Below are 16,032 nucleotides of genomic sequence, written 5' to 3' on the forward strand. Positions count from 1 at the left end.
CAGAGAGACAGCATATTCTGAAGGAGACAAAGACTGTCAGACATGATTGGGCTCAGCAAGGTGATCATGTTTGTGTGTGTGTTGTGGGGTGTCTGTATCTGGCATATGTGTGTCCATGTGTTTGCCTGTATATTTCCCCTGGTGACTTGAGGGCAGGAGGGCCACTGGCAGACGAGCAGACAGACAGACACTGGTCTGGGCCTCTGTTTCACCTCCCCTGCCTCCATGTCACCTTTGGCAGCAGCGGCAGACTGCACTCTGTGCCCAGCCAGTCCATATGGCCATGCTTTGACTAATGACATGACCCATAGGTTAAAGTCTTAAGGCCCATGGGACACGTTTCCTTCCCCTCTGCATGGGGTCTACGGCATGAAGGATATTAATACCTAACACTTCCCTTGTGCTGATGCCTTCAACAACATAACATCTCTTTTGTTTTCTCTCTCTCTTTCTGTCTCTCTTTCTCTCTCTTTTTTATTTATTTCTCTGTCTCCCTCCTCTTTCTCTATCTCTCCCTGTCTCTCCCGCCTCTCTCTCTTTCTCTCTCTCTCTCTCTCTCTCCCTCTGTCTCTCCCTCCTCTCTCTCTCTTTCTCTCTCTCTCTCTCTCTCTCCCTCTGTCTCTCCCTCCTCTCTCTCCCTTTCTCTATCTCTCTCCCTCTCTCCCTCTGTCTCTCCCTCAGATTCTGCTGGGAATTTTCTTCATCCTGGTTGCTCTGCTGTTTGTTGTTGCTCTGTTCATTTCAAAGTAAGTAGACTACTGTACACCTAACCTGCAATAACAATGTAATGCAGAGTCACTCTTATTTAGTACAACACATTACAGTATTACTGTCTCTGGGTACCATAGTAACAGTTAGTATAGATAGGACAGCCCATGTCACACAGACAGTGTTGTTACTAAGACTCATGAGTCACACAGACAGTCAGCTCTAGTAATTGTAGTTAGTGTAGCCAGTGAAGTTGCAGGGTCCTGACAGGATGATTGTAGTTAGTGTAGCCAGTGAAGTTGCAGGGTCCTGACAGGATGATTGTAGTTAGTGTAGCCAGTGAAGTTGCAGGGTCCTGACAGGGTGATTATAGTTAGTGTAGCCAGTGAAGTTGCAGGGTCCTGACAGGGTGATTGTAGTTAGTGTAGCCAGTGAAGTTGCAGGGTCCTGACAGGGTGATTATAGTTAGTGTAGCCAGTGAAGTTGCAGGGTCCTGACAGGGTGATTGTAGTTAGTGTAGCCAGTGAAGTTGCAGGGTCCTGACAGGGTGATTGTAGTTAGTGTAGCCAGTGAAGTTGCAGGGTCCTGACAGGGTGATTGTAGTTAGTGTAGCCAGTGAAGTTGCAGGGTCCTGACGGTGTAATTGTAGTTAGTGTAGCCAGTGAAGTTGCAGGGTCCTGACGGTGTAATTGAAGTTGCAGTGTGCCGTCATATCTCATGTCTGATAAAAGTTAATATGGGTTTATGATGCATAGTTGAAGTAAAGTAAAATGGTTTGTGTCTGTTATAGTAACGTGCTGTTAAACTAATGTCAAATGGTTTGTGTCTGTGAATGTACACGCCTGTGAACAATAATTTCCTTGGAAGACTAAACTACTCTACTCTGCTCTGCTCTACTCTATTCTGCTTTGTTCTGTTCTGCTCTGCTCTGCTCTGCTCTGTTCTGTTATTTTCTACTCGGCAGTTTGGACAAAGCTCTTCACTCCGCTGGCATCAGTTCTGGCTTCATGGTGTTTGGCACCAACCTGACCAACCCTCTGAATGAACTCCTACTGACTCTACAGCCTGTGAGTACTGTTTGGTGCGTGTGTGTGCGTAGATGAATGCACTTACTGGAAGTCTCTCTGAATAAGAGCGTCTGCTAAATGACAAAACATGTAAAGTGTGTGTGTGTGTGTGTGTGTGTGTGTGTGCGCGCACACCCTGTGAGTATATTGGAACCCCTCTTTCCTTAAAGTGGGATAATGTTACATGCCGTTGGCCTCAGTGGGATAATGTTACATGCCGTTGGCCTCAGTAGGATAATGTTCCATGCCGTTGGCCTCAGTGGGATAATGTTACATGCCGTTGGCCTCAGTAGGATAATGTTTCATGCCGTTGGCCTCAGTGGGATAATGTTACATGCCGTTGGCCTCAGTGGGATAATGTTCCATGCCGTTGGCCTCAGTGGGATAATGTTCCATGCCGTTGGCCTCAGTGGGATAATGTTTCCTGCCTTTGGCCTCAGTAGGATAATGTTCCATGCCGTTGGCCTCGGTGGGATAAATATTCCTTGCCGTTGGCCTCAGCGGGATAATGTTCATAATTTTGCCAATCTCATATTATCTAGAATAATTAATTATATTACTAAAACAGTACAGGTCACAGGGGGTCAACCAGTATCTTTTACCATAATAACACATTATTAAGTACATGCCATGTTCCAGGCAATTTTAAATTACTTTTAGATCTTACTTTATCTTAAGTGGTGGAATCGTAAGTGGCTCGGTATAGTTTTAATTGAGTACTTAACTGTATTTGACTTTAATTTGATCTTAGGAGTGGATTGGTAGGCGTTCTGGTGCCTTGGTATGTAATAGTTCCAGAGCCTCCCTACGTCATTGTTCTCAAATCAGCTAATTAGATCAAGAAGTATTAGAGAGAGGATGGGTCCCAAATGGCACCCCATTCCCTATATAGTGCACTACTTTTGACAAGATCCCAATGGGCCATGGTCAAAACTATTGCACTACATAGGGAATAGGGTGCCATTTGGGACACAGTCAGAGAGAAGTCCTGGCCATTGATTTCTGCAATTAGAGTAGGATACTTTAATTAAAATATATTATTCCCCCTAGACCCATAGCTTATTCATAATGGCTTCTCTGTGATGTGAATGACCAAAACCCTGGGTTCCTAATCCCTATATAGTGCACTACTTTTGAGCGATAGGGGGAGAGAGAAAGAGAGAGAAAAAGTTGTTCAATTATATATAGGACATAGGCTGCTATTTGAGACTCATCCAGCCCCTGATTTGCTTGTAGGAGGATATGATGATGGAAATTCTAAAGGTCACTGTGTATTTTACTAATATTTAAAATGCATGTCAAGTCCAGTAGGAGTTATGACCGTAAAGCTGCCGAAGTGCCAGGCATTAACATTTCCTCCACAGTGACGTGCAGCCAAAGCAACTCTCTGGATGGTAATTTTCAGTCAGCGTGACTTTCAAAGAGTTTTCCCCCCACAAAAGTTTTTGTTTTTTGTTTTTGTTTTTTTTGCGACCCACTGAAGCGAACGCACACACACCTAGACACACACACACACACACACACACACCTAGACACACATACACACACCTACAGTGTTTCTCAATATGCATACTACCGTGCTCCATACTTTCATGCTCCGAGTGCATTCTCCGAGGACGTTCTCTTGAGTACGTTCTTGTGAGGGCGAGAGTGTGGAGAACGCATAAAACATTACATTTGAGAAGCACTCCCCCTACTGTATTACCTCACGCAGCATCTCCCCATTCACTGAACCTTCTTCCAGCCAGGACAATCGCAACAATAGAGACCAAACAAGATATACACAAAGCAAACGTTTTACTTCACAACTATCAGCTAGCTATATGTGAATCGGAATAATCTAGTTAAACAGGCAAAAATGACCTAAAATGAATGGAATGCAAGGTAGATGTACATTTTCCGTGGGTAGCTAGCTACCAATTCTTCGTGGCTAGCTAGCTCTATTGACTTACTATGGACTTAGCTAGCTACCCATTCACTGAACCTTATTCCAGCCGGGACAATGGCAAGAGACAAAAACAAGATATAAACACAGCAAACGTTTTACTTCATAACTATCAGCTAGCTATATGTGAATCGTAATAATGTAGCTAACCCAGATAGTTTACAGGCAAAAATGACCTAAAACTAATGTTATGCAAGGTAGATGTCAATTATTTGTGAGTAGCTAGCTAGCTAACTATTCTTCGTGGCTATCTGGCTAGCAAACAGTACTAGTAGCTAGCCAGTTAGCCCTATTAACTTACTACAGGCTTGCGACCTACACACAGTGGGTTTTGTAGTCAGGTGAACATGCTAAAATTAACGCAGCATGTATTTATTAACGTATAAAGATTGAATATTGTAGTCAGGCAAGATATGAGATGTGAATAGGCAACATTTAATTCCAAAGTCGGAGTTTTCTCTCGCTCCAGCTCAAATAATGGCCACCATTGATTTCAATAAATTTTGCGTCATTTTCTACGTGGTTGCATCCTATTTCTGTGCATACTTTCCGTTGAAGCTTGCATCGGTGGATGCTTCAAAATATGTACAAACAGAGTACGCATTCGAAAAGTGCCCTCTGTGCTCCGTTTCGCATACTTTGATTTGGACTCATTCTCTTACCCTCCCGTGCTCCAATTTGCGTGCACACACACACATACAGTGCCTTGCAAAAGTATTCATCCCCCTTGGCGTTTTTCATTTTTTGTTGCATTACAACCTGTAATTTAAATTGATTTTTATTTGGATTTCATGTAATGGACATACACAAAATAATCAAAATTGGTGAAGTGAAATGAAAAAAATAGCTTGGTGCGTACATATGTATTCACCCCCTTTGCTATGAAGCCCCTAAATAAGATCTGGTGCAACAAATTACCTTCAGAAGTCACATAATTAGTTAAATAAAGTCCACCTGTGTGCAATCTAAGTGTCACATGATCTGAGTATATATACACCTGTTTTGAAAGGCCCCAGAGTCTGCAACACCACTAAGCAAGGGGCACCACCAAGCAAGCGGCACCATGAACATTTTTAAATTTTACATTTTAGTCATTTAGCAGACGCTCTTACCCAGAGCGACTTACAGTTAGTGAATACATATATTTTTTTTATACTGGCCCCCCGTGGGAATCGAACCCACAACCCTGGCGTTGCAAACGCCATGCTCTATCAACTGAGCTACATCCCTGCCGGCCATTCCCTCCCCTACCCTGGACGACGCTGGGCCAATTGTGCGCCGCCCATGAGTCTCCCGGTCGCGGCCGGCTGCGACAGAGCCTGGATTCGAACCAGGATCTCTAGTGGCACAGTTAGCACTGCGATGCAGTGCCTTAGACCACTGCGCCACTCAGGAGACCAAGGAGCTCTCCAAACAGGTCAGGGACAAAGTTGTGGAGAAGTATAGATCAGGGTTGGGTTATAAAAAAATATCTGAAACTTTGAACATCCCACGGAGCACCATTTAATCCATTATTTAAACATTTAAAGAATATGGCACCACAACAAACCTGCCAAGAGAGGGCCGCCCGCCAAAATCACGGCCCAGGCAAGGAGGGCATTAATCAGAGAGGCAACAAAGAGACCAAAGATAACCCTGAAGGAGCTGCAAAGCTCCACAGCGGAGATTGGAGTATCTGTCCATAGGACCACTTTAAGCCGTACACTCCACAGAGCTGGGCTTTACGAAAGAGTGGCCAGAAAAAAGCCATTGCTTAAAGAAAAGAAAAAAAAGAAAACTTGTTTGGTGTTCGCCAAAAGGCATGTGGAAGACTCCCCAAACATATGGAAGAAGGTACTCTGGTCAGATGAGACTAAAATTGAGCTTTTTGAAAATCAAGGAAAACTCTATGTCTGGCGCAAACACAACTCCTCTCATCACCCCGAGAACACCATCCCCATAGTGAAGCATGGTGGTGGCAGCATCATGCTGTGGGGATGTATTTCATCGGCAGGGACTGGGAAACTGGTCAGAATTGAAGGCATGATGGATGACGCTAAATACACGGACATTCTTGAGGGAAACCTGTCAGCAGGACAATGACCCTAAGCATACTGCTAAAGCAACACTTGAGTGGTTTAAGGGGAAACATTTACATTTATTGAAATGGCCTAGTCAAAGCCCGGACCTCAATCCAATTGAGAATCTGTGGTATGACTTAAAGATTGCTGTACACCAGCGGAACCCATCCAACTTGAAGGAGCTGGAGCAGTTTTGCCTTGAAGAATGGGCAAAAATCCCAGTGGCTAGATGTGCCAAGCTTATAGAGACATACCCCAAGAGACTTGCAGCTGTAATTGCTGCAAAAGATGGCTCTACAAAATATTGACATTGGGGGGGGTGAATAGTTATGCACGCTGAAGTTTTCTGTTTTTTTGTCATATTTCTTGTTTGTTTCACAATAAAAAATATTTTGCGTCTTCAAAGTTGTAGGCATGCTGTGTAAATGAAATTATACAAACCCCCCCAAAATCCATTTTATTTCCAGGTTGTAAGGCAACAAAATAGGAAAAATGCCAAGGGGGGTGAATACTTTCGCAAGCCACTGTACACACACACACCTCGTATTTCAACACTCTCCATTGTCTTGGCTACACTTTTGAGGATTAATGGGCCAGGACAATGTGTTACAGTACAACATACTACTGCCAGGACAGAGTGTTACATTACAGCAGACTACTGCCAGGACAGAGTGTTACAGGACAGCAGACTACTGCCAGGACAGAGTGTTACAGGACAGCAGACTACTGCCAGGACAGAGTGTTACAGGACAGCAGACTACTGCCAGGACAGAGTGTTACATTACAGCAGACTACTGCCAGGACAGTGTGTTACATTACAGCAGACTACTGCCAGGACAGAGTGTTACATTACAGCAGACTACTGCCAGGACAGAGTGTTACAGGACAGCAGACTACTGCCAGGACAGAGTGTTACATTACAGCAGACTACTGCCAGGATAGTGTGTTACATTACAGCAGACTACTGCCAGGACAGAGTGTTACATTACAGCAGACTACTGCCAGGACAGAGTGTTACAGTACAGCAGACTACTGCCAGGACAGAGTGTTATAGTACAGCAGACTACTGCCAGGACAGAGTGTTACATTACAGCAGACTACTGCCAGGACAGAGTGTTATATTACAGCAGACTACTGCCAGGACAGTGTGTTACATTACAGCAGACTACTGCCAGGACAGAGTGTTACATTACAGCAGACTACTGCCAGGACAGAGTGTTACAGGACAGCAGACTACTGCCAGGACAGAGTGTTACATTACAGCAGACTACTGCCAGGACAGTGTGTTACATTACAGCAGACTACTGCCAGGACAGAGTGTTACATTACAGCAGACTACTGCCAGGACAGAGTGTTACATTACAGCAGACTACTGCCAGGACAGAGTGTTACATTACAGCAGACTACTGCCAGGACAGAGTGTTACAGGACAGCAGACTACTGCCAGGACATAGTGTTACAGTACAGCAGACTACTGCCAGGACAGAGTGTTACATTACAGCAGACTACTGCCAGGACAGAGTGTTACATTACAGCAGACTACTGGCAGGACAGAGTGTTACATTACAGCAGACTACTGCCAGGACAGTGTGTTACATTACAGCAGACTACTGCCAGGACAGAGTGTTACATTACAGCAGACTACTGCCAGGACAGAGTGTTACATTACAGCAGACTACTGCCAGGACAGAGTGTTACATTACAGCAGACTACTGCTGCTAATTGCCCCATCTCAACACAACTATCACTATGTGTGTGTTTATACACCGATGAGTGTGGTTGGTTTCCCTCAGGATACTGTGATGATGCCCTGTTGAAAAGGAATGAGTTGGGAGCTATCACACTCTCTCTATCTCTGTCTCTATCTCTATCTCTGTCTCTGTCTCTGTCTCTCTCTCTCTCTCTGTCTGTCTGTGTCTCTCTCTCTCTCGCTCTCTCTCTCTGTCTGTCTGTGTCTCTCTCTCTCTCTCGCTCTCTCTGTCTGTCTGTCTGTCTCTTTCTCTCTCGCTCTCTCGTTCTCTCGCTCTGTCTCTCTCTAACCTTTGACTTGATTTCTGCCAGGTGTTCCCGTTGGATTATGTCCTGATCACTGTGATCACCATGTACTTTGTGTTCACCTCCATGGCTGGCATCAGGAACATGGGCATCTGGTTCTTCTGGATACGGGTAAGGACAGGACTGCTCCCCGCACACACACACACTCGCCCTTTCACATAATAGATTTTATATAATCTCATTGCTACATCCTATGTGGGGTAGATTAACCTGCTTTCTGTCTTTTTCCACGATTATCTTTCAGACATACTATCTATAACTGCATGGTTCCTGTCTCTATAACTTCCTAGGAGACATTCTGTATTGTTTTTAACTAGCTGGCAGACATACTAATCTAACTGACAGCAGATATACTAATCTAACTGACAGCAGACATACTAATGTAACTGACAGCAGATATACTAATCTAACTGACAGCAGATATACTAATCTAACAGACAGCAGACATACTAATGTAACTGACAGCAGATATACTAATCTAACTGACAGCAGACATACTAATCTAACTGACAGCAGATATACTCATCTAACTGACAGCAGATATACTAATCTAACAGACAGCAGACATACTAATGTAACTGACAGCAGATATACTAATCTAACTGACAGCAGACATACTAATCTAACTGACAGCAGATATACTCATCTAACTGACAGCAGACATACTAATCTAACTGACAGCAGACATACTAATCTAACTGACAGCAGACATACTAATCTAACTGACAGCAGATATACTCATCTAACTGACAGCAGATATACTAATCTAACTGACAGCAGACATACTAATCTAACTGACAGCAGACATACTAATCTAACTGACAGCAGACATACTAATCTAACTGTCAGCAGACATACTAATCTAACTGACAGCAGACATACTAATCTAACTGACAGCAGATATACTCATCTAACTGACAGCAGACATACTCATCTAACTGACAGCAGATATACTAATCTAACTGACAGCGGATATACTAATCTAACTGACAGCGGACATACTAATCTAACTGTCAGCAGACATACTAATCTAACTGACAGCAGACATACTAATCTAACTGACAGCAGACATACTAATCTAACTGACAGCAGACATACTAATCTAACTGACAGCAGATATACTCATCTAACTGACAGCAGACATACTAATCTAACAGACAGCAGACATACTAATCTAACTGTCAGCAGACATACTAATCTAACTGACAGCAGATATACTAATCTGACAGCAGACATACTAATCTAACTGACAGCAGACATACTAATCTAACTGACAGTAGACATATTAATCTAACTGACAGCAGACATACTAATCTAACTGTAATGTGTTCGCTGACAGCAGACATACTAATCTAACTGACAGCAGATATACTAATCTAACTGACAGCAGATACAGTTGAAGTCGGAAGTTTACATACACTTAGGTTGGAGTCATTAAAACTCGTTTTTCAACCACTCCACACATTTCTTTTTAACAAACTATAGTTTTGGCAAGTCAGTTAGGACATCTACTTTGTGCATGACACAAGTAATGTTTCCAACAATTGTTTACAGACAGATTATTTCACTTATAATTCACTGTATGACAATTCCAGTGGGTCAGAAGTTTACATACACTAAGTTGACTGTGCCTTTAAACAGCTTTGAAAATTCCAGAAAATGATGTCATGGCTTTAGAAGCTTCTGATAGGTTAATTGACATAATTTGAGTCAATTGGAGGTGTACATGTTGATGTATTTCAAGGCCTACCTTCAAATTCAGTGTCTCTTTGCTTGACATCATGGGAAAATTAAAAAACATCAGCCAAGACCTCAGAAAAGAAATTGTAGACCTCTACAAGTCTGGTTCATCCTTGAGAGCAATTTCCAAACGCCTGAAGGTACCACGTTCATCTGTACAAACAATAGTACGCAAGTATGAACACCATGGGACCACACAGCCGTCATACTGCTCAGGAAGGAGACACGTTCTGTCTCCTAGAGATTAACGTACTTTGGTGTGAAAAGTGCAAATCAATCCCAGAGAAAACAGGTACAAAAGTATCTATATTCACAGTAAAATGAGTCCTATATCGACATAACCTGAAAGGCCGCTCAGCAAGGAAGAAGCCACTGCTCCAAAACCGCCATAAAAAATCCAGACTACGGTTTGCAACTGCACATGGGGACAAAGATCGTACTTTTTGGAGAAATGTCCTCTGGTCTGATGGAACAAAAATAGAACTGTTTGGCCATAATGACCATCGTTATGTTTGGAGGAAAAAGGGGGTGAGGCTTGCAAGCCGAAGAACACCATCCCAACCGTGACGCACGGGGGTGGCAGCATCATGCTGTAGGGGTGCTTTGCTGCAGGAGGGACTGGTGCACTTCACAAAATAGATGGCATCATGAGGAAGGAAAATTATGTGGATATATTGAAGCAACATCTCAAGACATCAGTTAGGAAGTTAAAGCTTGGTCGCAAATGGGTCTTCCAAATGGACAATGACCCCAAGCATACTTCCAAAGTTGTGGCAAAATGGCTTAAGGACAACAAAGTCAAGGTATTGGAGTGGCAATCACAAAGCCCTGACCTCAATCCTATAGAACATTTGTGGGCAGAACTGAAAAAGTGTGTGCGAGCAAGGAGGCCTTCAAACCTTACACCAGCTCTGTCAGGAGGAGTGGGCCAAAATTCACTCAACTTATTGTGGGAAGCTTGTGGAAGGCTACCCAAAACGTTTGACCCAAGTTAAACAATTTAAAGGCAATTCTACCAAATACTAATTGAGTGTATGTAAACTTCTGACTCAATGGGAATGTGATGAAATAAATAAAAGCTGAAATAAATCGTTCTCTCTACTATTATTCTGACATTTCACCTTCTTAAAATAAAGTGGTGATCCTAACTGACCTAAGACAGGGAATTTTTACTAGGATTAAATGTCAGGAATTGTGAAAAACTGAGTTTAAATGTATTTGGCTAAAGTGTCTGTAAACTTCCAACTTCAACTGTATACTCATCTAACTGACAGCAGATATACGCATCTAACTGTCAGCAGACATACTAATCTAACTGACAGCAGACATACTAATCTAACTGACAGCAGACATACTAATCTAACTGACAGCAGACATACTAATCTAACTGACAGCAGACATACTAATCTAACTGACAGCAGACATACTAATCTAACTGACAGCAGACATACTAATCTAACTGTCAGCAGACATACTAATCTAACTGACAGCAGACATACTAATGTAACTGACAGCAGACATACTAATCTATCTGTAATGTGTTGTCTGACAGCAGACATACTAATCTAACTGTAATGTGTTGTCTGACAGCAGACATACTAATCTAACTGTAATGTGTTGTCTGACAGCAGACATACTAATCTAACTGACAGCAGACATACTAATCTAACTGTAATGTGTTGTCTGACAGCAGACATACTAATCTAACTGTAATGTGTTGTCTGACAGCAGACATACTAATCTAACTGACAGCAGACATACTAATCTAACTGTAATGTGTTGTCTGACAGCAGACATACTAATCTAACTGTAATGTGTTGTCTGACAGCAGACATACTAATCTAACTGTAATGTGTTGTCTGACAGCAGACATACTAATCTAACTGTAATGTGTTGTCTGTCAGCTGTACAAGATCAGACCCAAGAGAACCCGTCCCCAGGCCCTCCTCTTCCTCTGCATGATTCTACTGCTGATTGTCCTTCACACCAGCTTCATGATCTACAGCCTGGCCCCGCAGTACGTCATGTACGGGAGTCAGAACTACCTGCTGCAGGTGACCACAGGCTGGGTGTGTGTGTGTGTGTGTGTGTGTGTGTGTGGAGGGGGTGGGTGGGGGTGTGGGGGTGTGGTGTGTGTGTGTGTGTGTGGGGTTAAATCTTGTGTAAAAAAACAAGTCTTTAATAAGGTTAGAACTGAGCAAATATATTTTAATGAGCATAAATCCACATCACTCACACACACCACTACAGTTCACCCCTATACCCAGCCTCATTCATCATCTCTCTGGCATTAATACCAGCGACTCCTTCTAAACCATTGTAGTAGGAAACCAGGGGATTTATAACTTAAGCCCTGCCCTAACATTCTTCCATTTAGGTTTCAGTGTCAATTTGGGTGGATTAAACCTAACAAACTCTGAAGGAGTGAGGGTTACATCCTCCTGAAGGAGTGATGGTTACATCCACCTGAATCCTCCTGAAGGAGTTAATGTTACATCCTCCTGAAGGAGTGAGGGTTACATCCTCCTGAAGGAGTGAGGAGTGAGGGTTACATCCTCCTGAAGGAGTGAGGGTTACATCCTCCTTAATGAGTGAGGGTTACATCCTCCTGAAGGAGTGAGGGTTACATCCTCCTTAATGAGTGAGGGTTACATCCTCCTGAAGGAGTGAGGAGTGAGGGTTACATCCTCCTGAATCCTCCTGAAGGAGTTAATGTTACATCCTCCTGAAGGAGTGAGGGTTACATCCTCCTGAAGGAGTGAGGAGTGAGGGTTACATCCTCCTTAATGAGTGAGGGTTACATCCTCCTGAAGGAGTGAGGGTTACATCCTCCTTAATGAGTGAGGGTTACATCCTCCTGAAGGAGTGATGGTTACATCCACCTGAATCCTCCTGAAGGAGTGAGGGTTACATCCTCCTGAAGGAGTGAGGAGTGAGGGTTACATCCTCCTGAAGGAGTGAGTGTTACATCCTCCTGAATGAGTGAGGGTTACATCCTCCTGAAGGAGTGAGGGTTACATCCTCCTTAATGAGTGAGGGTTACATCCACCTGAAGGAGTGAGGAGTGAGGGTTACATCCTCCTGAATCCTCCTGAAGGAGTTAATGTTACATCCTCCTGAAGGAGTGAGGGTTACATCCTCCTGAAGGAGTGAGGAGTGAGGGTTACATCCTCCTGAAGGAGTGAGGGTTACATCGTCCTGAATCCTCCTGAAGGAGTGAGGAGTGAGGGTTACATCCTCCTGAAGGAGTGAGTGTTACATCCTCCTGAAGGAGTGAGGGTTACATCCTCCTGAAGGAGTGAGGGTTACATCGTCCTGGTTTGGTTATATCCTTCTAAATTGGTGGATATAATGTACAGTACTGACAGTGAAATGTATTTCAGTCTGGTAAACAGCTGCCATTCCTTTTGATTTGATTTGAATCTCTATTGGCTTGTTCTTTGTTTCTCCTTCATAATGATTATGTCCTGTTGTTGTTGTTGTATTGTCTAGGGTATTGGCCAATTGTCATGGAATTAAACTTGGCTTTGGTTCATGGTTGGTTGAAGGATAAACATGTGCTTTTAAATGTAAATGGCAGTACACCAAAATATGATAACAAACAGTCATTGCATTAGCTACATTCGGAGCATTCGCTACATTAGCTGCATTAGCTGCCTAGCTGCATTCACTACATTAGCTACATTAGCTACATTTGCTGCATTTGCTGCATTAGCTATATTAGCTGCCTTAGCTACATTAGCTACACACCTTGGTGGAACACACATACCAGTATGATTACCATACATACATGTTTTATTTCCTGGATTGCTTTTGAGTTTAATGGAAAACTGTGTACGCTCAGTTAGTTTAAGTGCACATCCTTCATATTATAGCAAACAAACAGTACTGGATACTTTGTTTGCTATGGAGAAGAGAAACATGCCTCTTTTTGTGTGTGTGTTTTGTTTGTTTGTTTGTTTTTGATCAGAGCCCGATGCCACTAGGGAGTAATACCACTGGGACTACCAAGAACTGCGATGCCAATGCACCTCAAGGTAAGACTGCCATCTACACACACGCATACATACACACACCACGTACACTGACACACACACACACACACACACACACGAAGACTGCCATCTCTAGCAGTACAGCAAGATGCTATATTTTTTCCATACATAGAGACCTACCAGTCCACCAGAGGAAAGGAGACCCAAAATAAAGAAGCAAGCGTGTAATATATAATAAACATATTACAATATATGATCAATGTTTAATCTCTCACAAAAGGCATACGTCCCAAACGGCACACTATTCCTTATTTAGTTCACTACTTTTGACCATGGGCCTTGGTCAAAACTATTGCACTAAATAGGGACTCGGCTGCCATTTTGGACACAGACAAGGAGTTTCCAGCGGGGGAAAAGAGATGGCGGTGTAGAGGAGAGTTATCCTCATGCCCAACAGTGGTACACAAGACCTTCTTCGGTAATCTGTATCATTCATTATTCAACCAGGATGGATTCATATCAAGGACAAGCATTTACTGATGGATTACATGGCCTCCTAGCCTCCTCAGCACTCACTACAGTAAAGCCATGCAGACACAAACGTGAATATTCCTATTCCAGCGAGCAGGATCGCAATCATTTATTCATCCTACCTAATGCTCAAGGCAGAGCTGAGCCTGTCTTAGATAGGGTATGTGTCCCAAATGGCACCCTATTCCTAGTGCACTATGTTTAACAGAGAGCCCTATAAGCCATGGCCAAAGGTAGTGCACTATATACTATAGGGCAGGGGGATTCAACTCTGAGGTCCGGAGCCTGCTGGTTTTCTGTTCTACCTGATAATTAATTGCACCCACCTGGTGTCCCAGGTCTAAACCAGTCCCTGATTAGAGGGGAACAAGTGAAAAAACTCAGTGGAACTGGCTTGGAGGTCCAGAGTTGAGTTTGAGGGATATAGGGGAAATGCTGCCATTTGGGAGGCAGCCTCTGAGAGGGAGAGGTTGAGAGGGCAAGAGGAGTATATAGACATTCACCAAGAACATTGTCAGGCAGGGTTACCATGGAGAGGAAGGTGTTGAAATCTAATGAGGAAAGGAGTGGACTGAAATGTGAGTGTGTTGCTGGGTGGGGGGGGGGGTGCGTTGCACTTTGACTGGAAGAGGGAAATATGTTTTCCATGTTTGAAAGGAAGTGCTCAGGGGCGAAGGTGGCTCAGAGGGAGAGATATGGGGATACAGTTCTTTAGAGAGGTTGGAGTTCTAATGTCTATCGCTGTCAGACGCCTCTTCACTCAAAATCTAAAATGCATGTGTAGACCATATCACTGTATTAGTGTATCATCAATACAAAATCAACCCCCAACAGAGAGGCTGAAAGGCAAGAAGAAGCACTGGGCTCTGGGCTGGTGCAGGTGGCTCACAGGGTGAGGGCTGGGATACAGTGGTCTAGTGGAGTTGAAGTCATGGCTATCATTGACCCACACTGGGTGGGTTGGATCAAATGAAATTACAATGATTGTAGATTAGAGCTAATCTAGATGTTGTAAATGTTGCCCATCTAATACAGGCCCATCTAATACAGGCCTATCTAATACAGGCCTATCTAATACAGGCCTATCTAATACAGGCCCATCTAATACAGGCCCATCTAATACAGGCCTATCTAATACAGGCCTATCTAATACAGGCCCATCTAATACAGGCCTATCTAATACAGGCCCATCTAATACAGGCCCATCTAATACAGGCCTATCTAATACAGGCCTATCTAATACATGCCTATCTAATACATGTTGATGCAACCCACCCTCTGCATTTTTCAACTCCTAGTGTGTATAGACCATATCACTGTATCAGTTTACCAGCAGTTTGGAAGAGATACATTTACTGTGTCTAGTCAATGTAAAACCAACCACCAACAAACATACCGGTCGGCTGTTGTTGTTATTTTGCGACCACTGATATATTAGCTTGGGCATAATGAAAAAAAACAAGTAATTAGAATGTTAAAAGTCAAAGGCCAAAAGTGGAGTAATTAACTACAAGGTGTGTGTGTGTGTGTGTGTTTGTGTCATTGAGGTCAATCTAGTTTACATTGAGATGTTGTGTCACTGGCCTACACACAATACTCCATAATGTCAAATTATGTTTTTAGACATTTCTACAAATTAATTACAAATGAAAAGCTGAAATGTCTTGAGTCAATAGGTATTCAACCCCTTTGTTATGGCAAGCCTAAATATGTTCAAGAGTCACATAATAAATCCAGTCACTACAAAGACACAGGCGTCCTTCCTAACCCAGTTGCCTGAGAGGAAGGAAACGGCTCAGGGATTTCACCATGAGGCCAATGGTGACTTTAAAACAGTTACAGAGTTTAATGGAGAAAACTGAGGGTGGATCAACAACATTGTAGTTACTCCACAATACTAACCTAAATGACAGAGTGAAAAGAAGGAAGCC

The 16,032-nt window shown here is 43.1% G+C and overlaps 1 protein-coding gene across 1 annotated transcript in view; it reads left to right on the plus strand.

The window, feature by feature from the left end:
• Window positions 1-681: 681 nt before the first annotated feature.
• The window catches only part of LOC311125496 (lysosomal cobalamin transport escort protein LMBD1-like), a gene marked incomplete at its 5' end in the record, with an annotated part of 55,301 nt that continues 39,950 nt past the window's right edge, over window positions 682-16,032 (plus strand). The window contains 5 exons of the mRNA XM_084199541.1: window positions 682-746; window positions 1,673-1,775; window positions 7,842-7,946; window positions 11,480-11,629; window positions 13,546-13,612. Of these exons, the coding sequence (XP_084055667.1) occupies window positions 682-746; window positions 1,673-1,775; window positions 7,842-7,946; window positions 11,480-11,629; window positions 13,546-13,612 (490 nt within the window). The remainder of the gene's footprint in view (window positions 747-1,672; window positions 1,776-7,841; window positions 7,947-11,479; window positions 11,630-13,545; window positions 13,613-16,032) is intronic.

Source organism: Coregonus lavaretus (assembly GCF_964263955.1).
Source record: "Coregonus lavaretus genome assembly, contig: HAP1_SCAFFOLD_1320, whole genome shotgun sequence".
Classification (NCBI taxonomy): domain Eukaryota; kingdom Metazoa; phylum Chordata; class Actinopteri; order Salmoniformes; family Salmonidae; genus Coregonus; species Coregonus lavaretus.